The 22,857-nt window shown below is 45.3% G+C and overlaps 1 protein-coding gene across 1 annotated transcript in view; it reads left to right on the top strand.

Moving 5' to 3' along the window:
- The window catches only part of reln (reelin), a gene marked incomplete at its 5' end in the record, with an annotated part of 170,994 nt that overhangs the window by 91,752 nt on the left and 56,385 nt on the right, over positions 1 to 22,857 (top strand). The window contains 17 exon segments of the mRNA XM_084335295.1: positions 6,166 to 6,324; positions 7,317 to 7,511; positions 8,856 to 9,129; positions 10,069 to 10,209; positions 10,337 to 10,514; positions 10,624 to 10,708; positions 11,104 to 11,286; positions 12,111 to 12,279; positions 12,563 to 12,668; positions 12,786 to 13,012; positions 13,928 to 14,151; positions 15,125 to 15,275; positions 16,076 to 16,334; positions 16,921 to 17,170; positions 18,111 to 18,279; positions 19,198 to 19,338; positions 22,479 to 22,656. Of these exon segments, the coding sequence (XP_084191421.1) occupies positions 6,166 to 6,324; positions 7,317 to 7,511; positions 8,856 to 9,129; positions 10,069 to 10,209; positions 10,337 to 10,514; positions 10,624 to 10,708; positions 11,104 to 11,286; positions 12,111 to 12,279; positions 12,563 to 12,668; positions 12,786 to 13,012; positions 13,928 to 14,151; positions 15,125 to 15,275; positions 16,076 to 16,334; positions 16,921 to 17,170; positions 18,111 to 18,279; positions 19,198 to 19,338; positions 22,479 to 22,656 (3,089 nt within the window).

Below are 22,857 nucleotides of genomic sequence, written 5' to 3'. Positions count from 1 at the left end.
CAGAGGGACCACAGAGACCCGAATGGCCCCAAACCGAACCTCCTCGATCTAGCAGACTTCCTGGCGAGAGAAGTCAGCAGCCTACGGCTAGATACATTCGGACGGAGCACCCCTGGCTCCAGAGAAGGAACCAGACGACTAAATGATGGAAGAAGATCGGTGACTGTGATGCACCAATCGGAGTCAGTGCCGAGCAGCAGGAGCCACAGTACCCCCTCCAGAACGGAGAAGTGGAAGATAGTGTGCCCCTACTGTGAGAAAGAACACTGGCTAGCGCAATGTGACTCCTTCCCCAAGCTGAACGCGGAGGAAGCAGGTCAATGGATAAAGTCCAACAAGCGCTGTTTTCGCTGTGCGCGCTCACACATGGCAGCCGAATGCCGCTTAAAGAAAAGGTGCACCAAGTGCGATGGAGCCCATCTGGACATACTTCACGACAGTAACAGACGGCGCCCTTCACCTGCACCATCCAGCCGCAAAGCGAGCGTCATGTACATCGATCCCGCCAGCAGCAGTGGAGCCCGAGTACTCCTAAAAGTAGTGCGTGTGACACTAAGCTACCAGAATAAAGTCCTGGACACTTACGCCGTCCTCGATGACGGGTCAGAGAAGACCCTGCTGCTCGCCTCCGCTGCGGCCCAGCTAGGGCTGCGGGGAAGCGAAACCCAAATGACAATTCGGACAATAAGACGAGATTTGAAGACGATAAAGGGCGAGAATGTCTCATTCTCTATCGCAGCAAGCGGCCAGCCTGAGCGACGGTACCAGATTGCAGACGCTTTCACCAGCCAAGAAATAGGACTGTCGCGGTACACATACCCCGTCGCCAAGCTGATGGAGAAATATGCACATCTGCGCAAGTTACCGATCCCGCTCATAGACAATGCTATGCCGACCCTGTTGATAGGCTCCGACCATGCAGACCTCATTGTCCCGATAGACCGGGTTCATACCGGACCCCGAGGCTGTCCTGCAGCAGTCGAGACCCGTTTGGGATGGACTCTCCAAGGCCCGCTCGCCAAATCTCTCAACCGAAGTACAGCCACTAAATGTCTCCACTCCCGAGTCACAGAGGGAGAAACCGCACTCCTGCAACACGTAGAGCGGCTATGGAGCTTGGAACAAATGCCCTTTAAGAATGGAAAGAAAGACATTCGCTCTAAAGATGACATTTACGCCATTCACCTCCTCGAGACAGGGACCAAGAGAGTCCCGGTCAACGGCGTGTTGAGATACGCCACGCCACTCCTGCGGCGAGAAGGAATGCCTACTTTCCACGCCAAGACAGACGCCATAGAACGGTACCTGCTGAACACGGAGCGGCGCTTAGCCAAGAACCCCGCCCAAGAGAGTGTATACCGCGCTGAGATTGAGAAGCTCATCACAGCGGGACACGTCACAAAGATGGACATTAAAGAGGCTGACCAGACCACTGAATCGTGGTACGTGCCCCACCACAAGGTCCATCACAACGGTAAAGACCGCATAGTATTTAACTGCAGCTACCAGATCGGATCCCAAAATCTGAATAAAGAGTTACTGCCCGGTCCCACACTCGGCCCCTCCCTACTCGGCGTTCTACTCCGCTTCCGCCAGGAAAAGGTGGCCATCAGCGGGGACATTAAAGGAATGTTCCTGCAGGTGAGATTAGTAGAGGCGGACAAGCCCCTGTTACGGTTCCTATGGAGAGAGAAGCCAGGAGATGAGCACCCAGCCATCTACCAATGGGAAGTCCTCCCCTTCGGAACGACGTGCAGCCCCTGCTGTGCGACATTTGCACTACAGAAACATGTAGCAGAGGACCCAGCAGCGGACGAAGAGGTCCGACACAGCGTAAAGAACAGCTTCTACGTAGACAACTGTCTACAAAGCCTTTCAACCCAGGAAGAAGCCGAGGCTCTCCTGATTAAACTCCGCGCCTCATTGATCAAAGGCGGCTTTGATCTCAGGCAGTGGGCCAGCAGCGATCCGCAAGTACTGCGCAGCCTCTCCTCCGAGGACAAGGCAGCCAGCAGCGAGACCTGGATGGCTACAATCCCGGGAGAAGCCCAGGAGATGACCCTGGGATTGGTGTGGCGATTCAAAACAGATTCGCTTCACTACAGACACAAGCCCCTGACTACGGAGCAGGGAAGGCCGGCGGCGGCGCCGACCACCAGACGGAGTGTGTACACAACACTCGCCCGACAATATGACCCGCTAGGATGTATTCTACCGTACACCACCAGGGCAAAAATGATTGTACGAGCATTGTGGGACAAGGACCAGGGCTGGGACGACCCCATTCCCGCACACCTTGCATCCACCTGGAGAGAGTGGGAGATGGAGCTCCACTCACTCCCAGGCGTTAATATGCGCCGAAGCTACTTCCCACCCACGGTGAGGCCAGAGACATGTAAAATGGACTTACACGTCTTCAGTGACGCCTCAGAGGTCGCATACGGATCAGTAGCCTACTTGCGGGCCCAAGACCAAGGGGGAGAGATCTACACAGCATTTGTCCTCGCCCGCTCGAGAGTAGCCCCACGCAAGCAACAGTCTATCCCACGTCTAGAGCTCTGCGCAGCCCTAGCCGGAGCGCACCTAGCCACGCTCATCCAACGTGAGCTCACCATACCGGTGTCTAGAACAATCCTGTGGTCAGATTCCACGACGGTACTCGCCTGGATCAAATCGGACTCATGCAAGTACAAAGTCTTCGTGGGAGTCAGAGTCACCGAGATTCAAGACTTAACCGAAGAGTTAACCGGAAAAACAGAGTGGCGCTACGTTGATACAAAACAGAACCCAGCTGACGTCATCACCCGGGGGATGCCCCTGGATGACCTCACCCGTCGCAATGTCTACAGTGACGGCCCCGCATTCCTAAGACTCCCGGAAGGACAGTGGCCCAAGCCTATCCCGAGGGAAGCAAGTCCAGAGGAGGTGGAAATTAAGAAGTCTGTGTTCTGTGGATTGAGCACCGTAGCCTCCACCGACCCTAACATAAACGATTGCACGTCCATAGAGAGTGCACAACAAAGAACATTCCTGCGGTACCACCCGGAGTGCAAGTCCCCCGCTGATATGTCAGCAGCTAACTACGAGGAAGCAGAATTGCTTCTACTGCAGCGAGCCCAGAGAGACTCGTTCCCCGATGAATTGGCCTGTCTACAGGGAGGAAAGCCCGTCCCATCCGACAGCAGATTAATTCACCTGGCCCCCGAGAGCGACGCTCATACCCTCATCAGAGTGGGTGGTCGCCTACGCAGAGCCCCCAATCTACCGGATGACATTAAATACCCGATCGTATTGAACAGCCGACACAAGGTCACAGAGCTGATTATAAAGAAATACGATGAGGATGTACATCACGCAGGAGCAGAAAGAGTCTTCGCGGAAATCAGACGTCGTTACTGGATCCTACAAGGAAGGGAGGCGGTACGACGCTTCCAACGAACATGTCTAGACTGCCGCAAGTGGCGCGCGCAGCCCAGCATACCAAGGATGGCTGACCTTCCTCCATGTCGCCTCCGAATCGGTGACAAGCCATTCCACTCAACGGGTATGGACTGCTTTGGCCCGCTGCACATAAAGAAAGGAAGAGGAACCGAGAAGCGGTGGGGTATTGTATTCAAATGCATGACCACCAGAGCGATACACATCGAGCTTCTCCCGACCATGAGCACAGACTCATTCCTTATGGCCTTCCGTAGATTCACATCACGGAAAGGAAGACCGTCTACCCTATTGTCCGATCATGGGACAAACTTCAAAGGCCGCGAAAGAGAGCTGAGAGAGAGCTTCCAAGCTATGGGCCCAGAACTTAAGACCCACCTCGCTCCAGCACAGGTTGATTTCCAATTCAACCCCCCAAACGCACCCCACTTCGGTGGCACTTGGGAACGAGAAGTGCGCTCCATAAAGACAGCCCTGTACGCAGTACTTGGGGCCCAGACTGTGGCGGAAGAAGTCCTAATGACAGTCCTCACGGAGATTGAGGGAGTACTTAACTCGAAGCCCCTCGGATATGTCTCCAGTGATGTGGCGGATATCGACCCAGTTACCCCCAACACACTCCTGATGGGGCGGCTAGATCCCACATTACCCCAGACAATGTACCGGCCTGAAGAAGCGAACGGCCGACGAATGTGGAGGTACAGCCAAGTATTAGCCGACAAGTTTTGGAACAGTTTCCTACTGCACTACCTACCGTCTCTACAGACCCGCCAGAAGTGGGTAAAGGAGAGAGACAATTTGACAGAAGGAACAGTCGTCATGATTATTGATCAATCACTGCCCAGAGCTATGTGGCCGGCCGGCCGCGTAAGCAAAGTGATCACCGGTGCCGACGGCAAGGTCCGAGCAGCTGAAGTGCTCGTCCAGGGTCGCACTTACACCCGTCCCGTGGCAAGGCTCATAGAACTGCCTCGACTCCCAGACACAATCGATGATGACCATGACCCTACAACCCTATGACTTTGTGAAGTTGACTGACCCCTACAGCAAACCCTTATGTGTAAATAGACAACGCGATTAATCTGTCTCTGTTTAACTGATTAGGTCCGGGACCTATTCAGGGGGTGGCTGTTGTGAAGGGCCAGATTAAACCGAATATATATATTTATTTATATATATATATTTAATTGTATTTGTATATTCTCTAATATTCCCTGATATCCCTTGTATATTCCTTGTACAATATGCATTGAATATCCATTCTAGCCTACTGAACATCCCATAATAGTCTCCATTCTACTATTGGTCGAGACCTTGGTGCCAGGCTGCCATACCCCTCAGACCCAGTTCAAACGTACCGCTCGACATGTACGAACAAGTCCTAGTTCCGCGTAGGAATTTGGCTACCGCACCACTAATGGGACTATTTGTTCATAGTGCGTATATATACTGCGCTACTAAAGTAGGACTTTCTTTTCAGTCCAGTTTCTTACCCTCCAATAGAGTCACAGACGTAAAGCCTCCCCGCGATGCCACGTGTGGGAGTAAGGCCAAGTTCGGCCTACCATCGGTATTGAGACATTGTGTATATTAATATTTGAATAGTCATATTTGGCACTATATCGTCGAGTTGGACGTAGTCTATTAAGCTAATAATAGTCTGTTAATATATAGTGCTTTGTGCGGTGAGAATACTACCGTAGTCAGTACCCCATCGTTTCGGGCAGAGAACTGGCTGCTTACCCAGGATGGTTGACCCTATGTGAAGCTGCACCCGAGGAGCCCCAGAGCCGACGAGCGAGTGGACCTGTATACCGGATTATTCTATCGACGACAGCCCGCCTTCCCAGGCACGGATTATGCTTTGGATACTTTGATTATTCTATGGATAAAGACCCCCGACACTACCGTGTGTTGGAACCCCCCCCCTGGAGAGGACGCGAGGTGAGGAGACGCTCTGCAAGACGAGGTCTCTCCACATCTCTCCCCCGTGGACCGGAGAGAGCCGGCCCACAAAGAGTCCACCTGCTTTCATCTGTGGTCCAAGGATCGCCGGCGCATTGAACGGCACTACAGTGGGTTCTCCTGGGATACCCTTGGCCGGACGAGGCAGCTGGATTCTACCCCCCCCCCCTCCTACTCCTGTCGGCTTACAAGCGACCGGAGTAACCCCTTCTAGTGTATCCAGCCTATAATCATTAAAGTATCATTGCTGTTATTCCTTAACTATTCCAGGTCGTATATTTACCACCTGCGCCTTCAGAGATTGGACATTATCTATTGATATACCGACGAATACTCCTTGCCATAAAAGTGCATACTATTTCAATTCATAAATGTAATTAAGTGATTAAGTGTTTAGTCTACACACCATCGCTGTGTAGGCAATAAAGACTTGTTTCTAATTCGTACATTTGTGTTGGATCCGTTTCATCTACGTGAGAGTGTTCATGATAATATATTTATGCCGTGTACTGGGTGGCCGAATATTAAGTACAAAGGTAGTGGTAGTAAGTATCATATCTAGTAATACAGTCAGGGAATTGTACCCCTCAGTTACAGCTGGGGTGCCTCGAGGAGAGGATTGAGAACCACTGTTATAGACTATTCTTCTCTACTCTACTCTACTATCTATACTATTTATCATTACTCTGCGCCTCCTCCACTCTGTTCTTTGTGAAATCCTCTCTTCCTATCTGACAGTCCCTCTGTCCTCTGTGTTGCTAGGTGTCCTTGTCCAGTTCTCCACCAACAACGGGATACAGTGGCAGTACCTGAGGGAGCTGGACTTCGGGTCCTTCCTGGAGCCCCAGGTGGTGACCATCGAGCTGCCTGCGCCCGCCAAGACCCCGTACACTGTCTTCCGCTGGTGGCAGCCACAGCAGGGTGAGAGCACAGGGGGACCCACTCTCATACTGTACAATGGATGCTATTGGAGAAACCATCCTAACCTGAATCTATTCTCTATACCAGTGTTTCCCAAACTTAGCGTCGCAACCCGAAATGGGTCGCGGACCCGTTTTTATTGGGTCGCCAATACATTTTTTTTTTCCATTTCTTTAATTTTTAAAGCTGTAGATGTGTTGATTCAGTTTGGCACCACATACTTATGTGAATCTGGGTTTTCTACTCTAGCATACCTGAAAAACAAATACAGAAACAGATTAAATGCTCAGCATGACCTCAGAATAGCACTTTCAAAAACCAAGCCCAGAATAGATAAATAGAAAACTTCAACCAGCCACAAACCTTTCATTAGATTTCATTGTGTGAAAGATGAAATATTATACCCCTTCTAGCATGATGTCAGGTCAGTAGAATTTTTAAATAAGTCAGTACAAATTTATCAGAATGTTGCTCAATGTTGGGGTCTAAGGTTGAGGGATAGCGGGAGTGGGTAAGAAATGGAGAGTTGAAAAAGGGGTGAGAAATAGAAAGGAGAGTAGAACATCTTTGTTTTTAAAAGTGTTACAAAATTGTATGTACATATGTTATGAGGTGGTGAGCAACTTAACATTACACTCTGATTATTGCTGTGATGTACTTTTATAATTAAATAAATACATTTCATATACATTTGAAATGCATGGTTTGTTGTGTTTATCAGTAGTTTATAAATGTATGTTATGGCAATTCATGATGTATTTTTGTAAGTTTGGGTCTCTTTTGGGTCTCGAGCTGAAAAAGTTTGGGAACCCCTGCTCTATACTGACAGATTATCCAAATAAGCAGTAGGACTTCTATGGTGATTTCATCTGTACATGGAAACCACAGATAACTTCACAATGAAGCATTGACCTTGTAACCTGGTTTTCTAATTCCTTGCATCTTTTTCTCCTCCTCGCCTCACTGTCCTCTCCGTTCATCCGCTGCTGCAGGTAAGCACTCGGCCCAGTGGGCCCTGGACGATGTCCTGGTCGGTATGAATGACAGCTCCAGGACGGGCTTCCACGACAAGTTCAACGGGATGTCCCCTCTCAGACACAACTGGTACCGGGTGCAGGGTGGGGAGGTAACCGTCGACTGTCTGTCCCTGGACACCGCGCTCACCTTCAACTCCGAGGCCATTGACAGTGAGTAAACACACACGCGCACGCACGCGCACACACATACACACACACACACACACACACACACACACACACACACACACACACACACACACACACACACACACACACACACACACACACACACACACACACACACATGCACACAATCCACACAACATACCAGTCAGTGCCACTACATCATAGCATTACATAACGCTACTAGGCTGAAACTGAATCACCCATTTACCAGGACACCCGCGGGTGCTGAATTATTAATGAGAGCAAACCTGATTGAACATCCTGCCTGTTATTTATGTGCGCATCAAGATGTGAGCCGATTTACTTTTTGCAAATATTACATTACAACCAGGTCCATCCATTAAGCAGGCATAGCAAGAGCAATTTGGCAACGCATCCGTAAACATAAAAGTCTCACGTGGGCTTGTGAAACGCATGAAGCTGTAAGACTCGATGGTTATTCCCTTTATGAATAGAGAGAAATATGCACACATTACGTTCATAAATCAATAGTAGCTATTATACCCCCTCTCCGCATTTGCACTTGCATTGACATTGTGTGCCGTGTCTATATTTCTTCTGCATTATGTGGTATTAACGTGGAGTGTACGAGTTCTATCCTTCTACTGCTATTCAAATGGAAACACAATATGTAAATGCACAGGGTTATATTGTCCATCCTTCACCATATGATTTACTTGTATCTGTTTTTGCTCCATTTTAGATAATATATATTTATCACAAAGTACACCTCACATCACCAACCCATATGGAAAAGGATTATAAGATATTCAGAAAGCTTTATCTAAAGAAATTCAAAAAAATAAACATTATGTGACCACGCCCAGCCTTACGACCACAAGTCAGCAGTAAAATTGTGCAAATCACACCACAACATTTATAAATCTTTTTTTGTGTTTACATTTTTTTTTAAATATATTATCACAGTTTTAATGTTTAAGAACATATTTACTATAAAAGCGAACAGTTATACTACAGTATTGTTAGCGGGGCCGCTGCACCGAGCTATTCTGCGGCATATAGCGGTAGTTTCCTTCAGATACCATTACCTTACTCAGCTCATTAGTGTTTTAATACACCATCAGATTATTGGTCGCCAAGCCATCTGGTACTGTACATCCTCTAAACAAAGAATTGTACTATTTCTTTACATTACTATCGCTTTACATTAATATCTCTTTACATTACTATCTCTTTACTCTAGTATCTTTTTACACTAATATCTACAATGTGCACTGTGGATTTAGACCACATACAAATTTTGTAAGATTTGTGTCAATCTTTTTCACATGGGAATGCATTATTGTCTTTCCATTGTCCCTGCAGAGAAGCCCAGATATGCAGAGAGTTGGGACTTTGAGGTGTCAGGTTCATCCTTCCTGCAGTTTGAGCTGAGTATGGGCTGCAGTAAGTCCACCTCCTTCTCCCATGGCGTGAGACTGGAGTTCTCCACAGACTGTGGTCGCCACTGGACTCTCATCACCCCGGAGTGTGTTCCCCCGGCCATCGGCTGTGCTGGCTACACCCAGAGCTCCATCTACACCTCCACCCAGTACAAACACTGGAGGAGGGTCACAGTCTACCTGCCCAGCGCCGCCAAGTAAGGACTGTGTGTGTGTGTGTGTGTGTGTGTGTGTGTGTGTGTGTGTGTGTGTGTGTGTGTGTGTGTGTGTGTGTGTGTGTGTGTGTGTGTGTGTGTGTGTGTGTGTGTGTGTGTGTGTGTGGGGGGGGTGTACTATCTCTTTACACTACTATCTCTTTACATTACTATCATCTTTTTACACTAATATCTCTTTACACTATCTCTTTAAACTACTATATCTTTACACAAATATATGTTTACATTATTATCTATTATCTCTTTACACTACTATATATTTTCATTACTATCTATTTACACTACTATATTTACTCTACTATATCTTTACATTACTATATTTTTACATTAATATATATTTGCATTACTATCTCCTTAAATTACTATATGTTTACATTACTATCTCTATGCTACTATCTCTTTACAATATATTTACACTACTATCTCTTTACACTACCATATCTTTACACTACTATCTCTTTACACTGCATCTCTTTACACTACTATCTCTTTATTATCTCTTTACAATACTTACTATACACAATACTTTGTTACACTACTATCTCTTTACTATATCTTTACTATGTACACTACTATCTATTTACACTATCTCTTTACTATTTATTTACACTACTAATGTACTATCTATGTACATCACTAGCTCTTTACTATATATTTACACTATCTATTTACACTATATTTTTACTATTTATTTACACTACTATCTATTTACACTATGTATTTACTATCACTTTACTATTTCTTTACACTACTATCTATTTACACTATCTCTTTACTATCCCTTTACTATTTATTTACACTACTATAAATGTACACTATTGTCTTTACACTACTATCTCTTTACATTACTATTACTTTACTATTTCTTAACACTACTATTTATTTCCACTATAACCTATCATTGCTGTTTGAATCTGCCAGCTCTCCCAGGACTCGGTTCCGTTGGATCCAGACCCATTTCACCCCTGGGGCGGAGGGCTGGACCCTGGACAATGTGCTGCTGGCCCCAGGCTGCCCTTGGATGTGCTCTGGACATGGCCTGTGTGATAACGGGCGCTGTCTGTACGTAACTACCCCTTGAATGTAGTTGATGACCTAACAATGAATGCCATTAGGATTTTACACCTTACCTTTTCCTGTAATCTCAATAGTTTCCCTTACCTGTACCGCCCGGTGTCTCTTCCCCCAGCTGTGATCAGGGTTATGGAGGGCCTCACTGCGTGCCCCTGGCCTCCCTGCCCTCCGTGTTGAGAGATGACTTCAACGAGAACCTGCAGCAGGAGACCTGGCCTGAGGTGTACGGAGCTGAGAGGGGCACACTTAACGGGGAGCCCCTCAAGTCTGGCACTGCCCTCATCTTCAAAGGGGTAAGACCCCTAAACCTGAAGCATGTGGAAATCCACCACAAACAAACAAAACAAAACACTCTTCCATAAATGAAACTCATTTGTAACTCGATTATTGATTTGCTTGTAGGATGGTCTGCGTATGCTGGTATCTCGTGATCTGGACTGTGCCAGCACTCTTTACATCCAGTTCTCCTTCAAGTTCATCACTAAAGGTACATCTTATTTCACATCAGGGCTGAACGATTTGGGGGTGGGGGGTGGAATCACATTGCGGTTCGTTTTACAGATATTGCAATTACAATATGATTAACAATATTGTAGAAGGAATTATCCTTTTCTTTGAAGAAAGTATTAAAATGGCCATGATGTTAATGTCTCTGAAATTATGATTTGTAGGGGCTTCTCATCAAAGCATCACATATACACAATACTTTCAGCGTCCTGCGATTTGGAAATTACACTACACCATATTATTATCGATAAATCTTCCATTAATTGTACGGCCCTATTTCAGGTGACCATGTCTTCTAACGGTTTGCACGTTTCTATGGCATAATGGAATCAGTCTATTTGTACAATAGACCTCAACAGTTGTATTACCCTGCAGGAGTCCCAGAGCGCTCCCACTCCGTGCTGCTGCAGTACTCTGTGAACGGAGGGATTAGCTGGTTGCTTCTGGATGAGTTTTACTTCCCCACCTCCACTGACACCCTGTTCCTCCACCTGCCACTGCCTGCCAGCGCCCAGACCAATGCCACCCGCTTCAGACTCTGGCAGCCCTACAACAGTGGTGAGGAGGAGACATATCTATCTATCTATCTATCTATCTATCTATCTATCTATCTATCTATCTATCTATCTGTCTATCTGTCTGTCTGTCTGTCTGTCTGTCTGTCTGTCTGTCTGTCTGTCTGTCTGTCTGTCTGTCTGTCTGTCTGTCTGTCTGTCTGTCTGTCTGTCTGTCTGTCTGTCTGTCTGTCTGTCTGTCTGTCTGTCTGTCTGTCTGTCTGTCTGTCTGTCTGTCTGTCTGTCTGTCTGTCTGTCTGTCTGTCTCTGTCTGTCTGTCTGTCTGTCTGTCTGTCTGTCTGTCTGTCTGTCTGTCTGTCTGTCTGTCTGTCTGTCTGTCTGTCTGTCTGTCTGTCTGTCTGTCTGTCTGTCTGTCTCTGTCTGTCTGTCTGTCTGTCTGTCTGTCTGTCTGTCTGTCTGTCTGTCTGTCTGTCTGTCTGTCTGTCTGTCTGTCTGTCTGTCTGTCTGTCTGTCTGTCTGTCTCTGTCTGTCTCTGTCTGTCTGTCTGTCTGTCTGTCTGTCTGTCTGTCTGTCTGTCTGTCTGTCTGTCTGTCTGTCTGTCTACTCACCCTCACTCCTCTCTCTATCTCACTCTCTTTTGTTGTTTTTCTCCATGTCACTCTCTCTCTCTCCCTCTCTATCTCTATCTCTCATTTTCTGAGTTTCTGACTGTCTGTTAATCTATCCATCTATGGTATACACACATCTTAATACATTTGTGATCGCCCACCCCTGGCCCACTGTATCTATTCCCAGACTATGTTCCCAGTGTGACTATCTCTTCTTCTATCTTTCTTTCTCTTTCTCTCTCTCTTCTATGTTCTCCAGGGAAGAAAGAGGAGGTGTGGGTGATTGATGACCTCATCATCGACGGCAGCTCCTTTCACAACCCCCCGCTGGTGATAGACAGCTTTGAGGATGGCCCCAACGAGTCCAACTGGCTCTTCTACCCTGGTGGTAACACTGGCCTCTACTGCCCCTACCAGAAGACTGGCCTGTGAGTAACACACAACAGACACAGCTGATAAATGACATGATGTTACCTATCATGATTTAACGTTAGATGATGCATGGTGAGGCTGAGAGATACAAATAGGCCTGTTTACCCATGACAATTGGTGTGTGTGTGTGTGTGTGTGTGTGTGTGTGTGTGTGTGTGTGTGTGTGTGTGTGTGTGTGTGTGTGTGTGTGTGTGTGTGTGTGTGTGTGTGTGTGTGTGTGTGTGTGTGTGTGTGTGTGTGTGTGTGTGTGTGTGTGTGTGTGTGTGTGTGTGTTTACAGCGAAGAGGATGAGTCAGCCATGGTGTTTGTCTCCAGCGAGCTTGGAGAGCATTCCATCACTACCAGAGACATTGACGTTAATGAAAACACCATCATTCAGTTTGAGGTGAACACAAACATAGCCTCCATGCCAGTAGCCTGTGTACAATCCCACTCACCTTCCTACTCCAACAGAAAGGATCAGTCATCATTCGTTGGTCATCATTGATACGTGTGTCTCCAGATCAATGTGGGCTGTACGACTGACAGCTCATCTGCCAACCCTGTGCGTCTGGAGTTCTCAAGAGACTTCGGTGCCACTTGGCATCTGCTGGTGCCCCTATGTGCCGGTGGGCCCCAGCCCTCATCCCTGTGCTCCACTGAGCTCCACCCTGCCAGCGTCTACTACCCCGGCACCACCCAGGGCTGGAGGAGGGAGGTTATCCACTTTGGCAAGCTGCGTCTCTGTGGGTAAGTGCCCTCATGATGCAAGGATTGGGACACTGACATCACATAATTTGGGGCAAGCTTCTGTTTGTAGAGGATCACTCCCAATGACTACACAGTGTCCTGTCAACCTGTGTGTTGACAGGTGCATTTTGCAGTTAAAGGATGGTTTTGGAAGTCTTGTTGTGTGAATAGTTGCTACAAAAACTCTTACGACCATCGTGGGAGAAGCCCGGACTCTTCTTCTCCATCCCTTCCTCCGGTTTTGTACATTTAGCAGTTTTAGTGATTTCTCAATGCAAATTGATGCAAAATTGTGCCCAATCTATGTCCACATTTTGGGAATCTATTTTCAAAAGAACGTAAGGTAACCAGTGTGGGTACGGTTACGCCTTGATCCCTGCGTTCACCGTCCTCACAAGGAACCTCTCTCCTGCCACCTGGAGGCAGTATTAGAAAATGAGGCACCACTTTTTCTAACAATCGACTGCAAAGGAATAATAGCTCAAGATTTCACAGCAGAAATAGGCTGGGCCTGGCCTACTTTTAGCCTTTGATTATATCCAGTGGTGATGACAATGATATAAAATCTCACCCAATGAAATAACATGTTTGGTTGAGTTGACACATGACAGGATACAGGAGCTTTGTGCCAAGTGCAGCAGAGGTCACACTCTGCACGTTTACACCCACGTTAGGCTTTAGATTCTTTAAAAAATCGACTAAAGTATTTTTACCTTTATTATAATAATCAATCTCTCTTGCTCCGCTCTCCACTCTCTCTCTCTCTCTCTCTCTCTCTCTCTCTCTCTCTCTCTCTCTCTCTCTCTCTCTCTCTCTCTCTGTCTCTCTCTCTCTCTCTGTCTCTCTCTCTCTCTCTCTCTCTTCTCTCTCTCTCTCTCTCTCTCTCTCTCTCTCTCTCTCTCTCTCTCTCTGCAGGTCAGTGAGGTTCCGTTGGTACCAGGGCTTCTATTTGACAGGCTCTGCTCCGGCCACCTGGGCTCTGGACAACATATACATCGGCCCTCAGTGCCAGGACATGTGTAACGGTCACGGGGCGTGTGTAGGCGGGTCACACTGTGCGTGTGACCCCGGTTATGCAGGATCCGACTGCTCTGTACCAGAAATACCCAACCCAGACTTCCTCAAGGAGGACTTTGAAGGTACATGGACACGCAGATATGTTGTGAGGCATGGTAGCTGGATTATAGAGGCATGTCGTGAGGCATGGTAGCTGGATTATAGAGGCATGTTGTGAGGCATGGTAGCTGGATTATAGAGGCATGTTGTGAGGCATGGTAGCTGGATTATAGAGGCATGTTGTGAGGCATGGTAGCTGGATTATAGAGGCATGTTGTGAGGCATGGTAGCTGGATTATAGAGGCATGTTGTGAGGTATGGTAGCTGGATTATAGAGGCATGTTGTGAGGCATGGTAGCTGGATTATAGAGGCATGTTGTGAGGCATGGTAGCTGGATTATAGAGGCATGTTGTGAGGCATGGTAGCTGGATTATATGGGCATGTCGTGAGGCATGGTAGCTGGATTATAGAGGCATGTTGTGAGGCATGGTAGCTGGATTATAGAGGCATGTTGTGAGGCATGGTAGCTGGATTATAGAGGCATGTTGTGAGGCATGGTAGCTGGATTATAGAGGCATGTTGTGAGGCATGGTAGCTGGATTATATGGGCATGTCGTGAGGCATGGTGTTTTACATTGATCATTCACAGTGATCAGTGTTGTAGAATTTCTTTTAGACTACAGTCAACTAATTAGACTTTTTTGTTCTATGAAACGTTATGAACGTATATGAAGGCAAGGGTGTCTCACTGTAGTCAGTGTGTCCTCAAAAGTATTTGTAAATATGATTTATGTTACATTTGTATTGCATGGATATGGAGTTTGTCTCAATTCGTTTATTTGTCCTAGTGGTATTATAATATTAGCCTAGTAGCGTTGTGATGTATGCTATGATGTAGTGGCACTGACTGGTATGTTGTGTGTGTGTGTGTGTGTGTGTGTGTGTGTGTGTGTGTGTGTGTGTGTGTGTGTGTGTGTGTGTGTGTGTGTGTGTGTGTGTGTGTGTGTGTGTGTGTGTGTGTGTGTGTGTGTGTGTGTGTGTGTGTGTGTCATCAGGAGGGTCAGTAGACTCTGAGAGGTTCAGGCTGCTCAGTGGAGGTAAACCATCCAGGAAGTGTGGCATCATGTCGAGTGGAAACCACCTGTTCTTCAGCGAGGACGGCCTGCGCATGCTGGTCACTAATGACATGGACCTGTCCAACGCCAGGTACCACTGATACACCGAGGACAAATCCTGCCTGAGATCCCTCCCCAAATGCCCCCCCCCCCCCCCCCCCCATCACAAGTATTATTATTAGGGCTGTCCGTTTATCGTGTTAATTAGATTAATTAATTACACAGCAAATTATCGCGTTATGAAAATTAACTCAAAATGTATTTAAAAAAAATGATTTTTTTTTTTTTTTTATATATATTCTTTTAAATCTCATTAATTCCATAAGAACGTAGAATAAACATTTACAATTTTTTTTTAAATGGTCCATTTGCATGTTCTTGGTATCTGATTCTAGGGACATCTATGGATCTCTAATGTATTCCCAGTGTCAGAAATACTGTGTCTGTTACTAGGCTTGAGTAAATTGTAATGAACCAAATGAGAATATCAATTAAATAATTTATTTATTTATACATTTTTTTGACTGTGAATAACACCATGCTAAAATTGACCAGACCTGAAAAATCTAAGCAAATGAATAAAGGGAAGATGATTAAACAGAACGTTTTGTAGATACAGTACTGAATTCTGCCATCCGGACACATGTCATTTTAAATATGATCATAGAATATAAAATATCAGGCCTAAAATGGTTATGTGATTAAAATGTGATTAATTCGATTAATTAATTACAAATCCTGTAATTAATTAGATAATTTTTTTTTATCGCCTGACAGCACTAATTATTATTAATGTATGGTTATATTACACAAATATGTTTGTATAAACATACAAATGTAGAGCACTCCTTTATTTCACGATGCTAGTAAATCCTTTGGTATTTCCTGCAGGTTCGTTCAGTTCTTCCTGCGGCTGGGCTGTGGCAAGGCGGCCCCGGACCCCCGCTCCCAGCCTGTGCTGCTCCAGTACTCTGTGGACGGGGGTCTGACCTGGGGCCTGCTCCAAGACTTCCTCTTCAGTAACAGCAGCAACCAGGCTCGCCTGGTGGCCCTGGAGATCCCGCTGCGCGCCCGCACCGCCTCCACCCGCCTCCGCTGGTGGCAGCCCTCGGAGAACGGACACTTCTACAGTCCCTGGGTCATTGACCAGGTAGAGAGAAGAGGCACCACAGAGTGTTTTAATCCATCCATGTGTTCATGTATTCACCTAGTCATCCCTCTATCCCAACTCTATCCATCTATCTATTATACATGATGCCATGCATCGGTCACTTTCAATAATGGACAGATCTGATCTATCAATCCATCCATCCATCCATCCATCCATCCATCCCAAATCTGTCCATCAGTGGTCATATCCATCCATGCAGGTTTGTTGTTTATTCATTCATACATATATCCATGCATGTATCACATCCATTCCTCCATCCATCCATCCCTCAATCCACCCCAAATATATCCATAAGTGGTCATATCCATCCATGCATCAGTCTCTTTCAAGTTCAGGTTTGTTATTTATCAATTAATCCATGCATGTATCACATCCACCCATCCATCCATCCATCCATCCATCCTTTCATCCCCTCGGTCATCGGTTAAAACCAGAGCAGTTCTTTATGATGTTGTGGGGAAAACCAAGGCTCATACTGTATGCCATGACTAATCGCATCTCCTCACCCTTTCCATGCATGGCTCCATTTAAACATGACTCAACACATTCCTTCTCTTCTCTCCAGGTGGTTGTGGGCGGCAGTGCCAGCGGCTGGGGCCCTCTAGAGGACGACTTCTCCTCCATCGACGGCCGCTCTTGGTTGCTGCACCCTGGAGGGACTCGCATGCCCGTGTGTGGCTCTGATGGGCCGGCCTTCGCCTTCATAGAGAAGTCCAACACGCGCTACGCCGTCACCACGGACATCAGCCTCGGCCCCGATGCTTTCATCCAGTTTGACTTCTCCGCTTCCTGCTCCGTCACCAACTCCTGCTACTGTAAGCAATATGGTGACGCAATGAGAGGCTAGCTATAGCTTTTTGCAAGGATTGCATTTTAGCTTAAGGATCTTTGCAGTATTAAGCTGATAGGAAAGTTATATTAGGAGGTAGATAAGTGTGTGCCAAATAAGTATGTGTATAAGAAACAATGGGCCCCATTTATCAGCATTTCCATATGTGTAAAAGGTTGAAAGTTGATGAAATAATGTGTCACAATTGACTTAAAACATGGCATATTCACGCCGACTGAGTCCAAGGACTCATTATAATCTAATTTGAAGTGGAGATTTTTTCAATAATGCTGCTAACTGAGACTTAGCATACTTTTTTTTTTCTTTTCTTTTTATTGATCTTTTTCCCCCTCCATTTTCCTCCGATTTTCTCCCATCCCAATGTTAGTCGTATGCCAATTCCCAGTCCCTTCCTGGTCGCTGCGCACTTACCCCCCACAGTCAGATCATCTGGGAGAGTGGAGGCTACCACGTGCTTCCTCCGACACACGTCCAGCCAATCACCGCTTCTTTTCACCTGGCAGCGCGGATTCTCATCGAGAGGGCGTAGCGTGTGGAAGGATCACACTACCCCCCTTAGATCCTATCCGCGCTTAGCAGGCGCCCCGACCGAACTGTAGGAGTCGCTGTTTACAACGACCCGGACCCACCCCGCCAGCTTCTCCCACCCTCTAATACAGCCAATTGTATTAGTGTGAACGGCCAGCCAAGCTGGTGACAACCCCGGAGGCGAATCCAGCTCACAGCTTCGGGGTTGGTGACGAACGCAATCTCCGCTACGCCACCTAACCGCCATACCTCTAACTTTTTAATAATAGTCTATTTTTACAGCGTTCTCAGTATGTATGTAAAACATGTTACTATTCTGCATCTATTCTGCTGATGCTGCGTGGTTTACTAATGTCTCGCCTGTCCCACACACACAGCCATAGAATTGGAGTATTCTCTGGACCTGGGTCTGAGCTGGCAGCCTGTGGTGAGAGACTGCCTGCCCACCAGTCCTGACTGCTCCGCCTACACCCTGCAGAGACTGCTGGTCTCGGACACGTACAACAAGTGGGGCCGTGTCACCCTCCCCATCCCTGCCTACGCCAGGTCAGTATAGACCAGGGGTCAGCAACCTTTTAGACATGAAGTGCCTGTTTGAAATATAGTTGTAACATAGTGTGCCATATCAACAATATTCCATGCATCGTAATTTTTTTCTTCTCATAATCAGGTATTTTTTATGACAATTTTTACATTATTACATCATTATTGTTATTGTTATTATTAACAATATTATGATGATACATTATGATGGTTGTATCAACCCTAAATCTGAGTTGGGGCGGGGGTGCAATGCAGACAAACAGTTTTGCTTTACTGAGCTCCGTTATCTGCATGGGGGCTGTAGTTGGTCACTTTAAGCTGCACACCGGAGCATCTTTTAATCCAGCTGTATGCTGTTCTCTGATATTTTCTGACATTTCGTTGATGCGTGGCTCGACACTTCAAGCTGACACGGGGATATCTTTTATCCTTGATTTGATTGTCTCTTTGTTTGGCAAGCGTTCAAACAAAACATCTGAGCTACAGAGAAAAGCCTCCTTGATATACTCGACTTACAAAAAAGAACCTGTGGGAGGATTTCAACAAGATAAATGCGACAACAGTGCAAAATATTTCACTATAATATTTCAAAGCGGGAACACATTTTTATTTTTTTTTGTATTCTTTTTATGATGCCCCCTGTGCCAATGAAAATGCCCCCGCGTGCCTATGCGGGCACGCGTGCCTAGGGTTGCCTACCCCTGGTATATACAGACTCACTCACTCACTCACTACAGGAACCCATCCTGACTTTAGCTTTGCTTCATTCGGTTATAATGGCTGATGTTGGTTGCGATCGGGTTGCGATTCAGGGGTCCCAGGTAACACCCACTTTGCATTGTCTATTGCATGACAAACCTGACGTGAAGTGATATATGAGTTCTATATATATATACGATGCTGTATCTGGTGTGTATTCAGGTCTCCAGCCACCAGGTTCCGCTGGTTCCAGCAGGCACCCTTTGACAAGCAGCAGACTTGGGCTCTGGACAACCTCTACATCGGAGACGGCTGCCCCGACATGTGCTCTGGACACGGACGCTGCCAGCAGAGCCACTGTGTGTGAGTAACCACGCAGCACACAATTACTGGACTTTCTTCCTCTAAGAGTCATTGGCAAACCCTTTCAATCGCTCTCCACAGAGAAGACAGTACTGTTTTTGTAGGTTTATGAGGCAACGGGAGCGGAAAATATTACCCGTGACACGGATTGATTATTAACAAAGTCAGTGTGGATGACATCATTTTTTTTATGGAACAAACTTATGATGGAAGGATAATATTGGTCATAATCACTGGTAAAATGCCTATGTCCATTAAATGTCTAAAGGCCTTTAGATGCCTTTGAATATTAATGTTAAATTGCCTTTAACCCTGTATCACTACTTTAAAGATATCCCAGCAAGTTTTTGTATAAACAGCTCGCTTTTGTTTAAGTTTTATGTTGTTGTTCTATAGTCTACAAGCTGAGTACATTTTCTTTAACTTTTGCTAAATACATTTTCACAGTTTTCTTGCTCTTGCAATATTTATATCCTAATCCTATACATGTTAAAGTGGCAATATGTCATTTCTTTTTAAATATTTTTTTTTATATATTTGTAGTTTATTTTCTAGTAATTAATAGAGTGACTTGGTCCAGAACTTGATTCATACTTTTTTTTGTATGTGCTAAAAAGACACATTGTCGCTTTAAGTTTCACTTTCACTTAGAAGAATTTCAGTCAGGATTCAGAAAATATCATAGCACTGAAACTGCCCTCACCAAAATAATCAGTGACCTCAGGCTAAACTCTGACGAGAATAAGATCTCCATCCTTATCCTACTAGATCTCAGTGCAGCATTTGATACAATCGATCACGATATTCTATAATCGATCGTCTTGAAAACCATGTCGGTCTCTCAGAACATGTGCTAGGCTGGTTTAAAACATACATCAGAGGGAGGAAATTCTATGTTAAACTAGGAGATCACATGTCTGATATATACGACAACAACTATGGAGTTGCACAAGGGAGTTGCTTAGGTCCTTTACTCTTCCCCCTTTACATGTTACCGCTAGGGGATATCATCAGAGAACATAATGTAGATTTCCATAGCTATGCGGATGATACACAACTGTACATATCTGCTGAACCAAATGATACAGCGATTAGCTCCATTACAGACTGCTTACTGGCAATAAATAAATGGATGAGTAAGAACTTCCTGAAACTAAACGAGAACAAAACTGAAATTCTAATTATCGGCCCCAAAACTAAAAAAGAAACATTAATAACGAACCTGGGAGGACTAACCCCTTGGATCAAATCTGAGGTCACTAGTCTCGGGGTTATCATAGATTCAGAACTGAACTTCAATTCTCATATTAGCAAAGTGACGAAAACATCGTTCTTCCATCTCAGAAATATAGCAAAAGTACGACCATTTATTAATCAGAACGATGCTGAGAAGATAATTCATGCATTCATATCTAGCCGGTTAGACTACTGTAATGCACTTTTCACAGGTCTCCCTAAGAAAACCACAGAGAGGCTTCAGCTAATCCAAAACTCTGCAGCCCGACTGCTAATTGGAACCAAAAGGAGAGAGCACATTAGTCCAGTCTTAGCTGCTTTACACTGGCTTCCTGTAACATTTAGAATTTACTTTAAGGTCCTTCTCCTTACATACAAAGCTCTAAATGGACAGGGACCTAGCTACATCGCCAACACTCTAATAAATTACACACCAGCAAGAACACTGCGATCATCAGCTGCTGGACTACTAGAGGCTCCCAGAAACAGTCAAAAGAGGATCGGTAATGCAGCCTTTATCAACTATGCTCCAAAACTGTGGAACAAACTACCCCAAAACATCAGAGAAGCCAACTCGCTAGACATCTTTAAAAGACAGCTTAAAACCTACCTCTTTGCTCAGGCATTTCACTGTGGGGTAATGCAGGCAAATATCTGAAGATAGATATCTGCTACCACCTAGTGGCAAGGGGAAATATTATTATAGAAACATCAGGGATATCCTGACACAAATTGTACTTACCTGCACTATTCTTACCCTGCCTACTTGTATACACTGCCTATCAAATTCATGTGTCGGTTATCACACGTTTTACTTCTTACTGATGACTATTTTAAACTGAATAATTTTAAACAATTTTTATTATTTGTATTACTGAATCAAACTGTAAACAGAGAGCCTATTGGGATGCTAGATCCTAATGTGAAACACTGTGATTTACCATACCTTGCTATATTCTTACCCTACCTACTTTCATACACTTCCAATGAAATTCATATGTCGGTTCTATGATGTTGGAGTGATGCTCTGTTGTGAGGAGAAGATGACTTTTGACCTAAATCTAGCAAAGCTGTTTACCATTCCAGTTAGGTACATCGTGAACCTCACCGCCTAGCCAAGGTTGATTCTCCTAACTAGGCCATTTTCATCTGATTGAACAATCTTATCACACTTTTTACTGTAACCTTGCTATTTACATTTTTAATTTTTATGCTTGCTTATGCCTGTATTTTTTACTGTTGTTGTATGTCCGTTCTATTTTATAATTTTTAGACTATTTTTAAACTTAATCATTTTAAACTATTTTGTTATTTGTATTACTGAATAGAGAGCCTATTAGGATGCTAGATCCTAATGTGAAACATTGTGATTTACCATACCTTGCTATGCTCGCTCATGCCTGTATTTTTTTACTGTTGTGAAGCACTTTGAACTGCAACCTCTGTATGAAAAGTGCTATACAAATAAAGTTATTATTATTACTTTCGGTTTTGGCGAAGTTGTGATGAGTCTTACCTCTTTTGATTGACAGGCAATCAATTTTCAATTTCAAGGAAGATCATATAGATTTGAAATTTGAAATTTATTAGAAGGATAAGCCCCTTCAGATATGCTATCTCGTTTTCGAGGGGGTCCTTAAAAAGAAATATCAATCTAATTGAAGCACAAGGACATGTTTACATGCTACACTCTTTTTGTGTTCTACCTCACCCCTGTGCTCGTGGCGTGCTCGTGTGTCATCATCCACATAGTGGAAGAACACATGACACTCAATTGTTGGGGACTCCTTTGCACTATAGCGCCAATTTCATCAACTAGTGGTCAGAAACTCCATTACATACCTTTAATGGCCATAACATACTGTATCTGTTGAATGTGTAATTGACTGGACGGTCCTCCCCAGGTGTGACCCAGAGTGGGGAGGAGAGTATTGTGATGAGCCGGCGCTCCCCCTGCCCCCCCAGCTGAAGGATAGCTTCAGCAGAGCCCCCTCCCTCAACCACTGGCACCTGGTCACGGGAGCCAAACTCAGCACCGTGTGTGGAGCCGTCGCCTCTGGAGCTGCCCTGCACTTCAGTGGGGTGACTACCTGCACTCTGTTCTTACTCTTCTGTTCTTACTCTTTTTCTGTTACTCTTTTTCTGTTACTCTTCCTTCCTTCCTTTCTTTCTTTCTTTCTTTCTTTCTTTCTTTCTTTCTTTCTTTCTTTCTTTCTTTCTTTCTTTCTTTCTTTCTTTCTTTCTTTCTTTTCTTTCTTTCTTCTTTCCTTTCTTTCTTCATTA

This window comes from Notolepis coatsorum, assembly GCF_963971535.1.
Source record: "Notolepis coatsorum genome assembly, chromosome: 18".
Taxonomy (NCBI): domain Eukaryota; kingdom Metazoa; phylum Chordata; class Actinopteri; order Aulopiformes; family Paralepididae; genus Notolepis; species Notolepis coatsorum.
This window is presented reverse-complemented; position numbering and strand designations above follow the sequence as displayed.